We start from the raw sequence: 19,516 nt of genomic DNA on the forward strand, positions 1-19,516 counted from the left end.
ATTGTAACACGGAGGCAATGGAGGCAGCTGAGGCAAGCAATCAAACATGGCAGCGCCCACGGGATCACTTCGAAAAGCGCCCACGTAACTGATGGTCTGACACTCTTTGTACGGTAATTCTTGTAAATTTTCTACTTGCAGAAAGTTAAGAAGTCAATGGACCACACTAGACCAAAGTAAATGCACTTGCCAATGTCCGTTGTCGGACACATTATGTACCAGGTGTTTCTTTTTATTTTTAATTTCTTTAGCTGAACAGAATTTTTAAAGTGGCTTGTGGCAGACAGCCCCATTCTAATCTTAAAGGTGGATTGCTCGAAGAAGCTGACATTACTTGTAGAATAAATTCAAATGCATAATTGACTAACAAAAAACACGAGTAAAAGTTTTAACTAATTATTTTACGGCACATTTTGCAATTTACAAATTGTAGCCGGTGAATTTCCAAGACCTATCTAGTTGGAATGCGTGCTAAGGGTAACACCAAAGTTTGAGATATGCACCGTGAGACTTGCGGTAAATGCACTGTTGTACTACATACTTTTTAAACAAACTTTTCTTGAATGCATTGCAGGACAAAAATAAGTGGGACATCAATACCCTTCGTCGCACACTCCGGGAGCGACTATCTCCAAACTGGTGTCATTTTCAGAATTCATTCTGGGTGGATATACCGCCTCGCGAACCCAGGTCACTCCGCATTGCGAACTCAGAGGGAACAATTCGTGAATTGCAATATGTGTCGTAAAGTAATTAGTCAGAAACTTAATAACTAAAATTTTATTAGTTATTCTATTATGCATTTTTTCGTCCAAATAATGTCCGCCTCATCGAGTAATCCAACTCAAGGAGTAGAATTGTGTTAGCTACCACAACAATTTAAAATATGTGTTCAGTCCAAACAAATACACCTGATACTTCAGTTGAAAATCAGTTCTATTCCTATTCCGCTCCTATCGGAAGCATCGTCCCCGTGGTAAGAGATTCAAACCACAGCATTGTGCTCAGAAACGAACGCCGTATCACCTTGGGTATATGCCTGTAAAACAAGGAAAAATAATGTAAACCTAATAACACACATTTTTTATTAGGCGGCTCTATTCTGGCCACGTGCCCAATCAGCGTAAACATACCCAGAAACTTTCTTTCAAGGTCAACAAAAATTTGTCTTCGATTCTTGCATGAGCTCTTGTGCAAATCACTTGAATGAGGCAGCACCAAAACTTGAGCTTCACGTCATACAAACATTGAGCAGGGCGTGGCATGAGGTGTTGGCTGGTGGAAACGCTCTGTCGTTGTTACACTCTCGAAACCTCGAACCTAAAATGGAGCTTGTTATCGGAAATAAAGCCTCCCTCTTCGATTTCCTGAAGTGATCGGTGCTCGTTGGCATGAACACTAACATTCTTCATGCCTCTTGGTTTCAAGTACGCTATATATCCAGGCTCATTGTCACCAGTCATGCAGAAGACGATGTTTTTAGTGACATCAGAAGGGTGCAGTAGGGTAAGCTTGCAGATCTCTTGGAAAGGCCACCTTACAAAGTCATCGTACAGTCCCTTATACAAAGTCAATTCGGCGTGAAACTCAGTGAGGCCCTTCCTCTTACGGAGAAGGACGCTCGGCTTGATATTGTATCCACGGAGATAGAGCGGTGAGGAACTTCCCACAGAACAACACTCATGCTGCAATGCCTTCTTCTTGACTTGATCATAGTTCTCCACGTACCATTCGCATGACTCGGAGGCTTTAAGAGAGGCCTGCAATATCGCTTTGCAGGCGTTAACAACTTCATAGATGCACTCTCTGATGATTTCCTCATGTTTACGCAGAGAAGCAACATCTTCTGGGTGTTTCTCAATACATTCTTTTGTCGCTGCTAGAGCGGTCTCTAAGTCAAGTTTCATAGACTGCAAGGCGCCTATGTGTCCAGTCTTTGTTTCGGGCATACCACGCAAAAGCAGTGCTTCGCCCTCATCAGATTTCTCAAGCACAGCCGGTTTGGTTTTGCACAAACTGCTGTCTGCGTTCTTCTCTTTGACGCTTTCACAGCACGTCCTATATTGGCTGAGACTGCGGCTCAAATTCAATTGCAAACTCCTGTCATGCGATTGTTCTGGTGTCATATCTACTGATCCTTTCCTTCGCAGCACTTTTTCTTCATTTCCAGTGGCATCATCCGCAATTTCTCCGGCATACCCGTAACTGAGGACTCTCGCTGAGCTATCAGATGGCAGCGCTTCAGCCCCCGAGCACTGCCACCGCACATTGTTGCCGGTGGTGGCAGCGCCTTCGTCATTTACGCGTGGCAGCACTTGAACGCGAGCTTGTCCTGCGGTTTGGCTGCAATATTTCATCCACGTGGATCCACGGTAATCACCACAGTCCATTTTTTTGGCAGTGCCTTGGGCTTCCAGGGACCCTTCACGACGCGCTGATTCTGGTGCTTCTCTTGCTGAATGAGGCTCGTCCTCAGCGTCACCAACAGATGGGCCTGTCTCGTCGTATCTCAGTGGCACTGCGTTCGTTGAAAGCACGCCCGATGCTTCTTTTTCTTTCACGTTCGTGCCTTGTTTGCAGTGTTCCCTGCTCGTGCAACCAGCGTTATTCTGTATTCGTGTACGGGCCCGAAAAGTGGCATTTTCGTCTATATGGCCACCGTGGTTGGCGTCAGTGCACTGTCGTTCATTGGCTTTACCGTTAGTACCATGCTTAGTGTTCGACTGCTGAATACCTTCGACGTCGTCATGCGCATGCTCATGTTTCAAAGCTATCTGCGTATGTAAGTCTGCTTCTTCTTGCACTGCTTTTATCGATTGTGTGCTACTCGGATCATTATCCGCAAATCCGGAAGTGGTGGACTCATCAATGGCGCTAGTATTCACGCTGATATGGATTGAAGTGTGCATTCCTTCATGTGGTTCACTGTGAGTCGTAGAAAGTTTGATCGAATGAGATATCTTGATGCTACCAACAGCGCTTTTATCTTCGACAAGGTCATCAATGGACTCCGCATCGCTGTCTTTTAAAGGTTCGCCCTTTCTTGCCATCGCGTCCATGGAGTTGTCGTTCAGTTCCAGCGCACTCTGGGTGCTTTGTTCATGGCCTGCCTCTGAAGCGTGTTTCAGATCCATGTGCCGTAGACCACACTCTACATCTTCTTTCTGGTAGCGTGGTGGTCCAGTGCGGTAAGGGCAGTCTTTTTCATAATGTTCAAGCATAGCAGACACTGTCCCCGTTTTGTTGCAACATGAGCTCCAGCAGTAGACCTGTAAAGATTTTACAAGACCTCATTAAGCTTCATTCTGCAAATATTTTAAGAAAGAGGAAAAAGCAAAGCAAGAGTGAAAATTGTAGTCTTTATACTTGCCGGGCTTACTGATGATGTTGCTTTATGCATTTAGAAATTGAGATGATACATACACACAACCATTAAAGAGATAAAATTATGCGATAAATGAAGCACTCATACTTATGGGCATAAAATGGGTTTCCATATTGGGTTGTCTTGCACAAGTATACTATCACAGCCTTAGTGGCTCGGGTAGCGTTGCGATCCCTGCTCCAATGACCATTCTAGAAGCGAAGAGAATTTTTGGTGCGGGCACTTACTGGCAGCTTTTTATGTTTCAGCACAAATCTCAAGATTCCGGCATTTCTTTAGTGGCATAATAAAAAGGAACTGTTGGCGTATGAGTCTCATGTAGAGTTAATGCTTTACATATTTGCTGCAATAGACTTATACCCCTTAATCAAGGGAGGTCAACCCGGGCCACGAGCGCCGCTGGTGACGCTGAACTCACCACCCCCTAGAGATATGGCTCCCAAAAGGGAGTCATATACAGTAAATATACACCTGCCGAGCCAGTGACAACTATAGCACATGTAACCTACGCTTAAACAGTAATGTGCATATTTATAACCCACAAATATATCCTGCTCTACCATATAGTGTAACATAGAATAGTACTATACTTATGTATATAACATACATCCTACTACATAATGGTTTACACAGCACAACATTAAGAAGAAATCCTCAAGAAGCAGGGCGAAAAAACAGCGTTGCCCCTTACCACACTAAGAGCAGACTGTCAATAGAAATAAAACACTCATGTAAACAAGACTTTCTTGCGAAAAGATCGTATGGTCTATATACATACGCTAATAGCGCCGAAATAGTCCACTGTCCACAATTATTTTTTTAGAGCTATTAGACAGTACTTTTGCATGCCCTTTGTTGACAGTCTCAGCCATATGACAAGGTACCGATTTCTGTCGGTACCTTGGCATATCATGATGGGAGAATTCTAAAAGCAGATCATATGCGCCTTGATCCCCGTGACCGCAGTCACATCACGGACGTTCAGCGCGTACAATTCTCTGCGAAAAAAAATGTTTGGTATAGGTTGTGTCAAGCTGTAATCGACGAATAAGTGTTGTGATGTTGCTATTTATGGTAAGCGGAATGTGAAATTCAATAAGCGGATCAATTTGAAATGTTTGACGGGACGACTGTTATTCCTATTTTTAGCTGTACCTTTTTATACAACCGTTTTCATTGGACCTGTTTACAAATGTTCTTTGTCATACCTTTCTTATTACGTTTGTCTCAGTGCCTTTCAGTTTCCAATCACTGCTTCTGCGCACTTTCTGCCTTTCTTCGCCTTTTAGTATTTCTGATATGACTTAAGCACCTTTGCTTGCAATCTCATATTTTTTTGCACAGTTACTTTGCAATCATATCGTACAAATGCCTATGCTGTTGATTCCCGTACGTCTGTATTGCATGATACTAGATATATATGCGATACCTGACCTGACGTGAAAATAGTTACACGAGAGTTCGCAGGATCCTGTCAAATTTGTTTATTTTGGAAGCATGTATTTTCGTAAGCCCTGCATTCGCTGAAGAAAGCCAGAACCCGGCCGAAATGTAGTAATGAACGTTTTCGCACGTTCGTCCTTACCCCTTGTGCGCTTTTAAACAACTGGATCCGGAGATACATTCACTCGGTATATATATATATATATATATATATATATATATATATATATATATGTGTGTGTGTGTGTGTTGTGTGTGTGTGTGTGTGTGTGTGTGTGTGTGTGTGTGTGTGTGTGTGTGTGTGTGTGTGGTGTGGTGTGTGTGTGTGTGTGTGTGTGTGCGTGCGTGTGTGGTGTGTGTGTGTGTGTGTGTGTGTGTGTGTGTGTGAAACTTTAAAATTATCACCCGTATATATAGAAATGCCACATTTTACGCCGTACTCTAAGACACGTAATGTGTGGCGTAAAATAACTCTGCCGTCGCACTTCCTTCTTTCCACGAACTGACTTCGATTGAAGGTTTGCGTTGCTCCCCATTGGACGCATAGTCAGTTCAGGGGCGAGACAGACCTCTTTATCACGCGGTATTGCGAAGGTTTATTTTACGGCGCCCTACTGCCTCACAGAGAAGCTGCAACGTGAGGTGCGCTTCGATGTGCCGCGTGGGTAGTCAGGTAATTTAAGCGAAAATTTTGATGGGTCCCTTATTTGGGTCTACATGGCCATCTCGAAGTGTAGAAACACAGAACTAGACTGCTATGACGATTTCCTTCAACATTACAAGATAAAAATGTGCCATAATTTTTGTAACTAAGTTAGCTAAAGTAATTAACTAATTCATAGGTTTGACTTTTCTTTGAAATTGATGTCCACTTAGGCAGATTATTCATCTGCAGTGACGTAATGCGAGTGAATTTTGTGGGGTGTTCAAGAATAACGGCTCGGAGTAAAGAAAACACGCTGGATATATATAATTAATGCCAACAGGCAATGAAGCCAACGTCGTTTATTCTGACGTTGCGGCCAGGGTCTGGCTTTCGTTGGGGAATGCAGGGCCACGGCCGCCTGGATCGGCGCGCGCGGCGGGGTTGCTACGGCCGTCCCATTCGACGCGCGCCCCATTGAAAACATGTAATTGAGGAAGTTCGCCCGCGCGCCGTGAGGCGGCGCTGTGCTCCCACCCCTCTGCTGACGGCGTCGCGGCCGTGGAGATGCTTGGAGAGATGCGCATTTGACATCGTCCAAGGGGTGAAGATGGGTTGATTGTTGGCCTAAAGTGGCCTGACAGTTGCAAGCAACGGCACGAGAATCAAGACACGTGGTGATAGATTCTTAAGCCGGCTTTACACAGCGAGGGTGTTTCTTTGTAGCATAATACGATAGAGATGCAGCTAACGCATAGGCAGGGTGTTTACGCGACTTTGTGTGGCGCATTGCATGCGCCTTGAGACGTATTCTGGCGAGTGAGTTGCCGCTGTGCCTAAGCGCTTCCCGTGACCACGCTCGTCATTCTTTTCTTGCGCTTGCTTTTCCCTTCAAAAAGAAACGTATTTCATTTTCGTGGTCCCTGTATGGCTACGTTCTCGGGTCGAGCGCTGTGTTCACAGAAGTCTTCATATACAGAAATCACGGGGGTAATAATAGTTTTGCAGTACATCTTCTCCAGCCTGATGTACCGGCCCAATTAATTATTCGGGGCCCTTGCATGCGCGTCGCATTGACATTGTGAAGTTCCCACGATACATCAGTGGTGCTGAAGCGGCTTTTCCTTCTAGCCTCGAACTGCTATATGTTACTTAATTGGAAGTGTTGCTGCTGAAGGCCCTGTGTAACTAGCATATATGCTTTCATATGCATTTCACATTGTTGTACCACATTGAATTGAGGCAAGTGATTTGTTTTGATAATCTCGCCTGAAATTTTGCGTGTAATTTACTGTATTTTTCAAAAACATGCCGTACTACTGCGTGCCGTGCTGCAAGTCGAGCACCAAGAAAAAGCTTGGTCTAAGTTTTCACGCATTTCCAGTGGAGGAAACTGGAGCAGTGGAGCTTTAATTTGTCCTCACTTAGAGAGCTGCCCTCTTTTTGCTTGCCAGGCAAACGAAAAGCATGCATCAGCGATTTCTTCATGAATTGCAAGCAAATTTATAAAGCCGGCCTACTCTCAAATATTGGCGCAGTCTACGGACACAGTGGCTTACCGCAAAAAAACTAATGAGTAAGCCACTGAGCTGAAAAGTTCTCCGCGTTTGAAGGAGTACTGCGAGTGCACAAGCGTTGTGTGTTTGCTATCGTAAATAAATTGTAGGTATTGTGAATGTGTTATGCTGGTAATTTCGCCATGAATACAAAGATGGCATTCAATATTTACTGATGGCTCAGAAAGTTGCTGAAAAATGTCTGTCCGTGGCTGTCGACTCAGGTAAGCAGCTTGATACTTCGTGCAGGAAGACGCGCGATGAGTTCGCTTACTTAACACGCTTATTTAACACAATAAACAGCGCATTCACATGTACAGATGCAAGAAAGCCGCGACTTCAGCTCTCCATTTAAAAGCACCGAGTCATATCTCTCGCTTTCCAAGGCGTATTTTGACAGTCAATTGGTCAAGCTGGGGAAAATGCAAGGCATAAACAAAAGTTTGCGGGCTGCGGATTCGCGAAAAAAAAAAAAACATCTTGGTTCCCTCGTCAGTCAGCTGGCATTCCTTCTAGCAGATAGCGCTTGAATGCCTTCTTTCGCGTGCAGGCTTTCCATTGGCATGCTGCGCTTGAGCGCGCGGAAATAATTTTCCCGCAAAACTTTGGCTTACGAGTGTAGCGTTTCGGGCAGCATCATCCTGACAGAGGCTGGAGTGCAAAGAAGAAAAAAAAAATAGCGTCAAGGGACATCGGTGCTTTTGTGTGCCTTTTTGTTCGGTACAACTTCTCGCGGTTTCTTATAAAGCGATATTTTCATTATAGCGCGAATTATAGCGCAAATCGTCTCGCGCGCAGCCGTAGCAAGGGAGTTGAGGGGTGGGAGGCGCGCGCCGCGGTGCGGCGAAAGCAGCGGCCACGCCCCTTTCCGCAATTACACCCTCTCCGTCCGATTGGGACGGCCGGAGCAACCCTGCCGCGCGCGTCGATCCAGGCGGCCGTGGCAGGGCTTACGAAAATACGCACATTTGTTGTCATGCAATGCCGGCGCACGGGTATGAACACTATAGGCACTCGTACGATGCGATTGCAAAAGAAGTGTGGAAAAAAAAAAAGGGGGGGGGGGGGGGGGGGGGGGGGGGGGGGGGGGGGGACTTCCAAGCATAGCGGCTTAAGTCGTATCGGAAATACTAAAACGCAAAGAAATGCGCCAATTGTGTAGAATTACGACTTTAACAAAAAGGCACTTTAACAGAAAGGCACTGAGACAAACGTGGTAAGACAAGTATAACAAAGAACATTTGTAAACAGGTCCAATGAAAACGGTGCATGGTATAAAAAGGTACAGCTAAAAAATAGCAATAACAGTCGTCTCGTAAAACATTTTAAATTGATCCGCCTATTGAATTTAACATTCCACTTACCATAAATAGTAACATCAAAACACTTATTCGTCGATTACAGCTCGGCACAACCTACGCCAAACATATTTTTTCGCAGAGAATTGTACGCGATGAACTTCCGCGATGTTACTGTGGCCATGAGGACGAATATCTCTATCATCTGCTTTTAGAATTCTCCCATCATGATACGCCAAGGCACCGACAAAAGTCATCGCTATTTCCTTGGCTTCGTTGCCTGTTGGTTTTATGTATACCTTTGTTGGAGAGCAAAGAAAACTCTCCCTTTTCTCCGAAGAATCGTATTGTGGCAAAAAAGAAAACCACCCTGAATAGAAGGTATAGTGTCTTTTATCCAAAAATATTGCTTAGCCGAGTTTTGCTCATTGGGAGTCCACTCGAATTATTCGCCTTCTGAACAGTCTAAATAGCCCAAAAGACAAAATTTCCACAACGAGCATAATGTTTTTTAAGGGGAAATCATTATATGCTCCATTACGCTAAAACCCGGCGTCATCGGCGCCGTGGCACCAAAAATGGCCGACGGCGCAAAGAGTAAAAACAAGTCAAAAATGTTCTCATTTACATAAAAAATCTCAGGGAGTTTCCTCTAAACAAAGTAAATTAATGGCTTTGAAAAGAATTTTTTTTTTTTTTTTTACATTTCGGTCTGTGTGGAAAACGAAACCAGGCCTCCGGTGTGTGAGACGAGCACGCGTCTTACCCGACACCATGGCGGCTCCAGGGTTCTGGCTGACTAAAGGTGTGTGCCTAGTGCGTGAGTAATTGCCCATGTCACGTCGCAGCCCTCCGGCTGACTAAAGGTTTCACCAAAGGGACTATAATGCTTTCGCATTGTCCCGCGTATGTCGCCCTATATGAGGGCGACATACGAGGGCCCCCCTCCCTTCCACTGAAGGGCGACTTTAAGCCCTGCTTCCTGCGGCCCCTTTGTATTTTTTTTACCTAGAAAATTACATTCTATTGTTTTACGTGCCAAAACCACGATATGATTACGAGGCACGCCCTAGTGGGGGACTCCGGAAATGTCGACCACCTGGAGATCTTCAACGTGCCCCCCAGTGCACGGGACACGGGCGTTTTTGCATTTCGCCCCCATCGAAATGCGGCCGCGGCGTCCGGGATTTGATCCCGCGACCTCGTGCTTAGTTTTCTTTCACCTCAAGTGAGGAGGAGGACGAGGCGCAGTGGCTTGTTGTAGGCCGATCTAGCCTTGCAAAACGTCTGCCGTCAGTTGCTCCTCCCGAGTGCCACTTTCGAGTGCGGCAGTTTTGAAGGCCGTCACAATACATCTGGTATAACACAAGGACATCTGGTAACACACGGTAAGACCAACAGTGAGGATGAATTTGAACCGGGCCGCAACAGGCTGAGCGCGATCCGTTCCAAGTCGCCTGTATCTCTGTATCAAGGATGAATTTGAGGAGGAGCCTGAGGAGGTTAGCTTACTATAGTCTAAAGAAATTATTCACAAAGAACGGTGGCGTAAAGAAAGCTGAAAGTACTTTTATAGAACTGTTCTTAAAACGTGCTAGATTTCTTGCAAAGTTTTTTTTTATGGTACCTAAGTCATTGTCCAAGTTTTCTTTCGCTCGATTTTGTTTCTTTTTTTATTACCCACCGATCCCGGTGATGGCTTAGGTTGAGCGCCGCTCGGACCACTGACGAAGCACGAAAAGATATGGCATTGGAATAGAATTGTAGCATTAACCCTGCTCTGAATCACCATCATTGGGTAAAATTTAGGGGCGTGCGAATATTATTCGATACTTTCGAATAGCGAATCGAATATTGTCCTTGGATTATGTTTTCGAACCATGCAGTCATTTTTCCTAACTACGAATATATTTAATAGTTTTCGAATACCTTAAACTGCCAAATATGCGATGACTTTCATTCAGGTGGCCACCGTGGACAAAAAACAGGAGAAGTTACGTAGTGGACTGCACTATGTATCCCTCCGGGAGCCACACTTTTCGGCCTAAATCACTATCATTCGCACTCACAAATGAATCTTGAGTACGCGAATAAACTGCTCTCCTGCTTCTAATGCTCTACTTTTAATAAACAACGCTTCATAACGCGCTGCGTAATGACATAAACTTGTCGATGCATGTGGCTGAAATACTAGAATGCGAAAATCTGTAGAGAGAACTGCTACTCAATATTCGAAAAAAAAATCGAAGCGTATTCGATATTCAATTCGATTCGGTCTCGAAAATTTCTATTCGCCCCCCCCCCCCCCTTTCTAGTAAAATTCAAATAGCCCTCAATTTTTTCCCGCTCGAGACGTTGCGAGTAAATACAGCCGAAGTTGGGCTAATAACTACCTTTAACAAAATTGAAGACTGCCGAACGCTCTAGTTAAGACAGTTATCGTGAAATTACCGAAATGGCAAGGGGGAAAAAGTTTTGGGCTAGGTGCTTAAGTGTGGATGGTACGCCTGCTCGAATGATTGCACGGTGTTACAAAAAATACTAATTAACATTTCGTTCCAATTCCGAACCGTTTGTGGAAAGGAATGCACACTTTTCACTAAAGCACACCCAAGCTTCTTAACAATAACTTGTTTAAAAAAAATTTGTGAATTTGAGCTGAGTGAAATTTCAGAAATTTATATGAAAAAGTGTCGATAATGTTCGTTTTGTTACCTTTCCAACGCTTATAGTACCCGGATGTGTATACATGAACAACCTCGGTTTAGGAAGTACACGCTACAATGTCGCTGGAGACCAAAATTCATCATTTTGCTGCATCTGCACAAAACTCGGAAGAGTTACGAGCAAGGTTCACTACAGAGCGTGAAAAGTGCAGTTCTCTCAGAAAGTCTCAATTAGATGTACAGTGCACTAGGAATTCCAGTTTTTTCACCGATACCATGGTCCACGATTTCCGACGTCAGGCGCAAGGGATGATTTTTTTTTTTTTCACTGTCTGAATGTCACACTGGTGCATCATACACAATCACTGAAGCTGTTTCCCCATAAATGGCACTTCACTACCAATGCTTCCTGACCTTGAGAATACTTATCATTTTTGAAGGTCAGTCGTTGCCTTCAAAGGGTTGGCCTTTCAGTCATTCAAAGTCAAAGTTGACTTTCAATGACTTAAAGGGTCAAAATAACTGTTGTCGCTGATCGGGCAGCCGAAATTTCAGCGAACAAATTGAAAAAAAAAAAGAAAACTCCATTTTAAAGGTGATTCTGTGTACTTGCCTTTCGCTGCATCATGTGCTGGTGCAAAAACGTCGTCATCACGAGCTCGTGCTCCGCAAACTTAGTTCCGTGGACAGGACAGCTTCCGCTCTTCTCGCGACAGGGCAGGCATACTAGCTCGCCGCATGGAAGTAGCCAGCCGCTCATGGGAATTACGCCGCACCAGGCGCACACCTTACACGGCGGTATCGGCCCCACGAAAGCCGTCGGTTTCCAGTCCAGCTCAGGGCAGAACCCGCACACCACGTACACGTTTTTGGCCGCCATACTGCTTACGTCCGAAAACTAACGCACCTTCTCCCGAAGTGTATGTAAGCCTGTGTGCTCACTAGCCGTTTTTGCGACTGGTCCGACCGACCGAAAAGAGGCGAAACGTATGTTCGCAATTTGAAGCTTCGTGTCGATAGCCCACTTTCGCGAGGTTAGCTCTCCGACTGCGCCGTTAGAAAGCGACGAAACCGAATTTGCGCGCTTCATATAGTGCTATGTGTGCGCTTCTCTGTGGATTGTTATCACTTGTCGTGTTTGCCTACAGTTGACAGGGCGGACGCTTATTGTTTCTAGTTTCATTTCAGCGCCATTACATTGCGCTTGCTTCAATTACAATATATGGGATTTCCATGATGATATATGGCGTTTATTGGCGTGCTATTCCGAGACCATCGCAGACAAAACCAGAGGTGCACCTCTGCTTTTGTCGTATTTTATACTTACCCCATTGGACGAGTCCCTCAATTAGATTACTTAATTCTACTGTTATCTGTGTTTCTCTTTTATCAGAATATTACCATTGTTAAGGGTGCTAGGGACTCGTTCAGGTGCGACCACCCATGATTTAATCTGCGTCCGTTGCAGTTGGCTGTTATCCGAGAATGGCAAGGGTTATTGCGCTCTCGTATGCGTCATCACATCCAAACACGCAACTCAAGATAACAAATGCCAGCAGGCGCCAACCAATCAGTTCGGTGGGTATGACAATGGAATCAATATGAAATTTATGAAATTGCCTGTGACTGTTTTTCGTTATTGTTTCTGCTACCATGCTCCGGTGATGTGGAAACAAATCCCGGGCCTGACACTCGTTCGGCATCATTGCTTTCCTTGGAAGACTTGCCCGATGATCCCGCAGAACAAACGCGGGTTCTTTTTCATTTACTGAAAGATCTGCATACTCGTTCTGTGCAATCAGCAAAAAGTCAGGCCGAGCTGTCCGCTGACATAAAAGCCATAAAAAGCAGTCAGAAAAGTATCGAAACGAAGATTGCCAACATTCACGAGAGATTGGATAAACTCGAAGAAAAAACTAAATCGTTCGACAATATGTCTGAAGAACTTAATGGAGTACGCCATACACTGGAAGGCGCTACCACCCGGCATGACTCTTTGGAAGGTCGGCTAGACGATTAATTAAATTCCGACAACTTAATTTTTCGAGGTATACCTGACTCTCCTGAATGGTGGGAGCAGTCTAAAGCACGTGTCAAATCTGCCCTTCTTTGTGGTGCGGATAATTTACCCGATAATGCTATCGATCGTGCGCATCGTATCGGACCTTTCGTCCCCACCAAGTGCCGCCCCATTGTTGTGAAGTTTTCAAACTATAAATTTAAACAAATAGTTTTGAGTGCACGTAAAAAGCTAAAAGAAAATAACATCACTATGAGCGAAGATTTTTCACCCGCAACGCGTCGTATACGCTCGAAACTTGCTGATTTTGCCAAAAGTCAATCGGAAACGCAGTCCTATCAGCTTAAATACAAAACCCTTGTCATGAATAAAAAGCATTACGTGTACACTTAAAAAACAGACAGCGTCACTGAACGTAAGCAATTTGCATCATCTGATAACCGCCGTACAAATGCCAACGCAACTAAACGTACGCCAAGCTGGAGGTGCGCGAGGGGCTGTGGGCAGGATCAGTTACACACATCTGTACTCTTTGCTAATGTTCGAAGTCTGTCTAATAAGCGTGACCTTTTAAACTCTGCTATTGATACTTGCAATGCACACATACTCGTATTGACAGACACCTGGCTTCGGCCAGAAGTAGTGGATAAGGAACTTTTTTCGTCAGTTAATCAATTTTCGGTATATCGCTGTGATCGAGAGTCGCGGACGGGCGGGGGTGTATTGCTTGCCATCTCGAAAGAACTCCCATCGTACCGCATTGACATTCCAGGTTAGTTGGAAACCGTTCGGGTTGTCACTGAATTTCCCAAGCAAAAAATAATTATTGGCGTCTGTTACCGCCCCCCTTCTCACCATTCCATTTTCGTTAACGAGCTACACGAGGTGATTAATTCTGTGGTGTGTCAATTCCCGAGGTTACCGCTTTTCTTAATGGGGGATTTTAACATCCCTAATGTTTTGTGGGATTGAATCTTCCTTCTTCACTCGAAAGAGATTTTTTGGATATGTGCGCTGTATTTTCTTTAACACAATTGATAACGAAACCAACTAGAATCGCAGAATCAACAGCTAACGTTCTTGATCTCGTATTATCAACACACCCTGAATACCTTTCTAACGTCACTCACCTGCCAGGTATAAGTGACCACTCCATTCTATCATTTCGCATTAACAGTTCACGCCCAAAATGCAAAAACAGAACGAAAGTTATAAAATATTATAAAAATGCGAATTTCAAACTAATCAACCAGGAACATTGCACTTTTCTTGACGTTTTTCTTGATGGTTTTGAAGAGCGAACGGTACAATCAAATTGTGATTTATTTTTAATTGAGGTTAAAGAATTAACAAATAAATACATACCTACTCGTACGATAATTGCAAATGCTGATGCACCATGGTACAACCGCTACATAAAACGCTCGTCCAATAAGAAAAAACCGCGCATACCGCTCAGCAATACAGTCCACAGATGACGGCCGCTGGGCAGCCTACGAACAAGCTTCCGCCGTGTACATAGCAGCCATAAAGAATGCTAAAGATAATTTTCTAAATAACACGTTACCTTCAATGCTCGCATCTGATGCCAAAAAATTCTGGCGCGTGTTTCACCCTAAAAGTGATAGCGCAATCAGTCTTGTTGATTCTGCAGGGAATACTATACCTTATGCGCAGTGTGCCCGTGTGTTAAATGAAGTCTTTGTCCGCAACTTTTCTACAACTCAAACAATGCTTCCTCATGTTAAACCTTATAGGGTTTATAGTAATATCTCCCATTATAATCGACTACACTGGCATGGTCAAAGCTATAAAAAATTTTAAAGCATCCTCCTCACCTGGGTGCGATTCCATTAACCCTATGTTTCTTATAAATACAGTCTGTTACTCATCAATTATATTAACAAAAAATTCTCGCAGGTTCACCCGAAAGGCGAAGCATCAATTGCGATAGCAAATTAGTAGAGAGCTATACGGAGTAAGGATGGTAGTTTTATCAGCTGTATAAACTTGGACATGCAGCAGCACCAGCAACGAGCAGAACTGTTGTCGACGCCGTCGGCGTTTTGCCCGCGTCCGCACCAAACGCGCGCAGCGTTGGTGACTTGCCGGTGCCTCTGGGGGCGGCTAGGAGGTTTTCGACGAGATCAGAATAGGACACTCGTCGAGCAGCGTCGGAAATCTTACCCACCTTCTCGCCTCGCAACGTTCTTATATAAATACGCATTTGGTGGCGCAGCTAAACGTCGCCTCCTCTCCCTCCCTACCTCCCGTCCCCCCCCACGGCCTTTCGCGCGACGGAAGAAGTTGCGTTTGCTCTCTATATTGACCCTTTTCGCAGAGCAGTTTGTTCTAGAGAAACGAGATGGCGCTCACGGCGGCGCGCCATACGTTGCCTCAGCGACAGCGCACGGATACGAAGCCATTACCGCTTCTACCTTGCTAGCTGTCGGAAATGCAACTGAGTTTTCGCTCACGCACTGTACTCCATTCATGCTGGTTTGAATCATATGGATTGAAGACGCGTGCAGTAGTTGGCTGCAAAAATAGTGACTGGCATATTAAGTAATGTAAATAATATATGGGGCCAACTTCGTGGACCGCTGCTGCAACTGTCCATACGTGTTTCCGGCACTTCGAGATGTACGGCTTTCCTCGAGGATACACAAATTTGCTCATCCTCCAGCGTTGTATCGCGAACTTTCAGCCCCGGTACGTCGGCAAGAGTGAGTACAACTACAATGATAAAGGGAGTAGCGCCGCTTCCTGTCATAGTAGGTTTCGCGCACAGTATCTAAACCAATCTCCACCATCCGGCACGGAAACTTACACCCACTCTTTCGCCAATGTGTGAGGAATAAGTGAATGGTCGCACACTTGAATATGTGTGCACTTTATACACACAATAAATGGCAGACTACACCGATAGCGCACGAATGGTCGAAGCTGAATACTCGTGACGGTCCACGAGAGTAAGCGAGTTATACTAGCGATAATACATCTTTGCTACAAGGTAGTGCAGTGTACAGAACAGCTACGTTTCAAGCCTTGTGCGCAGCTAGAACAAACATAACGAAACTGAGCACAACAGCGAGCGATTAGGCAGAAAATAATCAGATAGGGACAGCACCGAGAACCTTTACTGAGTCAGAAATATGACAAGCCGCTGCTTCAAAATATTTGCCAAATAAAAAACAAAGAGCAAAACACACTAATCCTGATTCATTTCATGAGCGGAAAGTTTGGAATTCATATTTAGCCCCGCTTATAGTTGCAAGCACCGTATACGCTGCTTGCGCCGTTTGGACTTAGCTTAAACAGTTCCGAAAGCGCTTTTGCATGTTCTCTGAAGCTGTGGCCAAGGCTTCGTGTCGTCCACCCAGTCGCCGTCTACAATATCTTCCGAAATGGAGGTTTGCTAAGCCGCACCGGCGTCATACACATCCATTGTAATTATGGAGGCAAGTCAGGCAACGGAGGCAGTTGAGGCAAGCAATGGACGCGTCACCACGTGATGAAACATGGCAGCGCCCACGGTATCACCGCGAAAAGGGTCAATACGGTGATTTTAAAGGAGGAAAGAGACGCTTAATTCTGCAGCCCTTCAGGGAGCACGGCGCAGAACGCGCGTTAGCTCTCCGACGTGCGTTCGCTCCCCGTGAAAGCACGCGTCCCTCGCCCCCTTTCACTCGCACATACAGCGTCCGGAGCGCGGCGACGATTTCATCGCCATTGACGTCATACGGAACCTCACGGTGACGGCGACGGCGACGACGACGGCAGAAATCCGCTTTGGAGTGTCCATATAATTGCTATCGCAATAAAATTTCTCAACAGTTCCTAGAGAACAGTTCCCTCTCCACTGACTGGAAGATCGGGAGGGTGGTTCCACTTCACAAGTCTGGTAATGAACACTCGCCTGTAAATTATCGCCCCATTTCTCTAACTAGCATTCCACGTAAAATTTTCGAGCATATTCTATTTTCATATTTTGTTTCTTTTCTTAAATCGAATTCATTTTTCTCACCTTCACAACATGGTTTCCGCAAGACATTCTCGTGCGATACTCAACTCATATGTTTCACTCACCGTCTTCATGCTATCCTCGATCGTTCTTCTCTAGCTGACTGTATATATTTAGATTTTTCAAAAGCCTTCGATTAAGTACGCCATAATCTCCTTTTATATAAGTTGCAGTTACTAAATTTGGATTCCAAACTGCTTGCATGGCTTGAATGTTTTTTTTACTAAATCGTTCCCAGTTTGACTCTATTAATAGCACCGACTCTCCTTCGAGTCCTGTTTCCTCAGGGGTACCACAAAGATCGGTGCTTGGCCCTCTCCTCTTTCTAATCTACATTAACGACTCACCTTCCTGCGTCTCTTCCCATATCAATTTGTTTGCAGATGACTGTGTAGCATTTCGAGAAATAACTAGCCCAAATGATACTACTATTCTACAGTCTGATCTGGATGCTGTGTCCGCTTGGTGTAAGACTTGGTGCATGGAATTAAACACTAAAAGAATGCAAAGTTATGCGTGTAACTAGATCTACTAATGCAAAGGTTTCATATCATCTTGATAACTTTCCTTTGGAAGTAATATAGTCATATTGGTATCTTGGCGTCATTATATCCTCAAAACTAACCTGGAATGATCACATTGAATCCGTAATCGCCAGCGCCAACAAAACACTTGCATATCTTCGCCGGAATTTCTCACGCGCTCCTGAGGCCCTTAAACTTTTACTTTATAAAACACTAATTCGTTCGAAGATGGAATACGCCGCCTCTGTTTGGCACCCTTTCCATGACAATCTAATATACTCGCACGAAATGGTTCAAAATAACTCTGCACGTTTTATTATGTCTAATTATGCTCGAACCGCAAGTGTGACTAATATGAAATCGAGCCATGAACTACCATCACTAGCATTTCGCCGTAAGATTCATCGATTGTGTCTTTTTCACCGCATATTTCACCACCGTTTACTACACGACGATTTCATCTTTCCTCCCTAGTATGCATCATCACGCATTGACCACCGACATAAAGTAGCCGTTCCTTTTTGTAGGACTTCTACTTTTCAGTATTCATTTTTTACCAGGACTTGTGAGGAGTGGATGGAAAGCCACCGTCAAAGAAGAGCCAAGATTCTGGAGGACCTCAACGTCGAGGCTAGAAAAGACAACAAGAACAGGAACCAGGACGCAGAACAGAGGGAAGCCGCACGCGGTCGGCCACGCCATCGCAAGCACCGCGGCTACCAGAATTACCAAAAGACGACATCAAAATTATTCTACGACCCAAGGAAATACTGAACGTCTCCAAAACAAGTCACGTATCTCTAAGGGACAGCATCCTGAACGCAGCAGGAATCCACGTCAACGACGCCATCATGGACACGCTACGCACCAACAACTTCAAGAACATAATCATGATCAGCACGCCAGACATGGCACGCGCTAGAAGATACAACGGCATAAAAGCAATCGTCATCCAAGAAAAGAGGTACGAAATAATGGCATACGCAACGTCACCTGAAGACACTGCGAAAGGAGTGATACATAACATCCCAGAAGCAGAAAGCGAAGAAGACATGGCAGTAGTCAATAATCGAGGACATGCAATTGCGTCAGCCACAATCCTAACAACAACGCCAGAGGTAGGAGAAGAGGTCGCCATTGCACTAGCAATGACATCTTCTCCCAAATATAAAATTATAATAAGTGATTCCAAGACCGCCATATTAAATTACGCTAAAGGACGCATCTCGCCAAAGGCGCAAAAAATCCTCCAGGCTGGTTTCCACGGAGACCGAGCTAGGGGAATACAAATCATCTGGGCACCAGCCCACTCTGGCCTGCCAGGCAACGTGAATGCGCATGACGCGGCTCGAGGTTTCGCAGACCGAGACGACGTCACCAACACCAACACGGACGCATTCGCAATCCGCCGGTCGGGCAGAGATAGGCTGGTTTCCTTTAGGGAAATCATTGATCATTACAGACTAGCCAGGGCTAGATATCCGGCAGCACATTGCTCATTAAACAAGTGGCAATCAGTGGCTTGGCGGCTAATACAAACCAACACTTTTCCCAACTCCATTGCCTTCAGTCACTATCACCCAGATGTATACACAGACATATGTAAGCATTGTAACAACCGAGCAGATCTTCAACACATAATCTGGGCATGCCCACAGAAACAATATAACAATAACTGTTCAAAACCACAACAACCCAGTTTAATAATAAGAAATGAGGAGCAATGGGAGGCCGTGTTGCTCAGCTCGGGCCCGGATGTTCAAGCGAGAGTAGTCCAAATGGCTGAAGACGCCGCCGCGGCTCAGGGGCTGCCGGCCGCCGTCTAAAGGGGGGACGGGGGAGGCTTCTAGTCATTACCCCCTCCTCTAACCGCATTTTGGACAGAATAAAGTTATTTCTCTCTCTGTGTGTGTGAGGAGTGGAACCATCTTCCTACCACTTCTGCCGAAATCACACA

General features: G+C 45.0%; 1 protein-coding gene across 1 annotated transcript; it reads right to left on the reverse strand.

Annotated features, from left to right (window-relative positions):
* Window positions 1-1,122: 1,122 nt before the first annotated feature.
* LOC125941854 (uncharacterized) lies at window positions 1,123-12,198 on the reverse strand. Its single transcript, XM_049659716.1, has 2 exons — window positions 11,605-12,198; window positions 1,123-3,269 (listed from the first exon to the last, which is right to left on the reverse strand). Exons 1-2 carry the CDS (start codon window positions 11,869-11,871, stop codon window positions 1,299-1,301), a joined length of 2,238 nt encoding a protein of 745 aa, XP_049515673.1. The 5' UTR covers window positions 11,872-12,198; the 3' UTR covers window positions 1,123-1,298.
* Window positions 12,199-19,516: the final 7,318 nt, after the last annotated feature.

Source organism: Dermacentor silvarum, chromosome 1, assembly GCF_013339745.2.
Source record: "Dermacentor silvarum isolate Dsil-2018 chromosome 1, BIME_Dsil_1.4, whole genome shotgun sequence".
In the NCBI taxonomy this organism is placed as follows: domain Eukaryota; kingdom Metazoa; phylum Arthropoda; class Arachnida; order Ixodida; family Ixodidae; genus Dermacentor; species Dermacentor silvarum.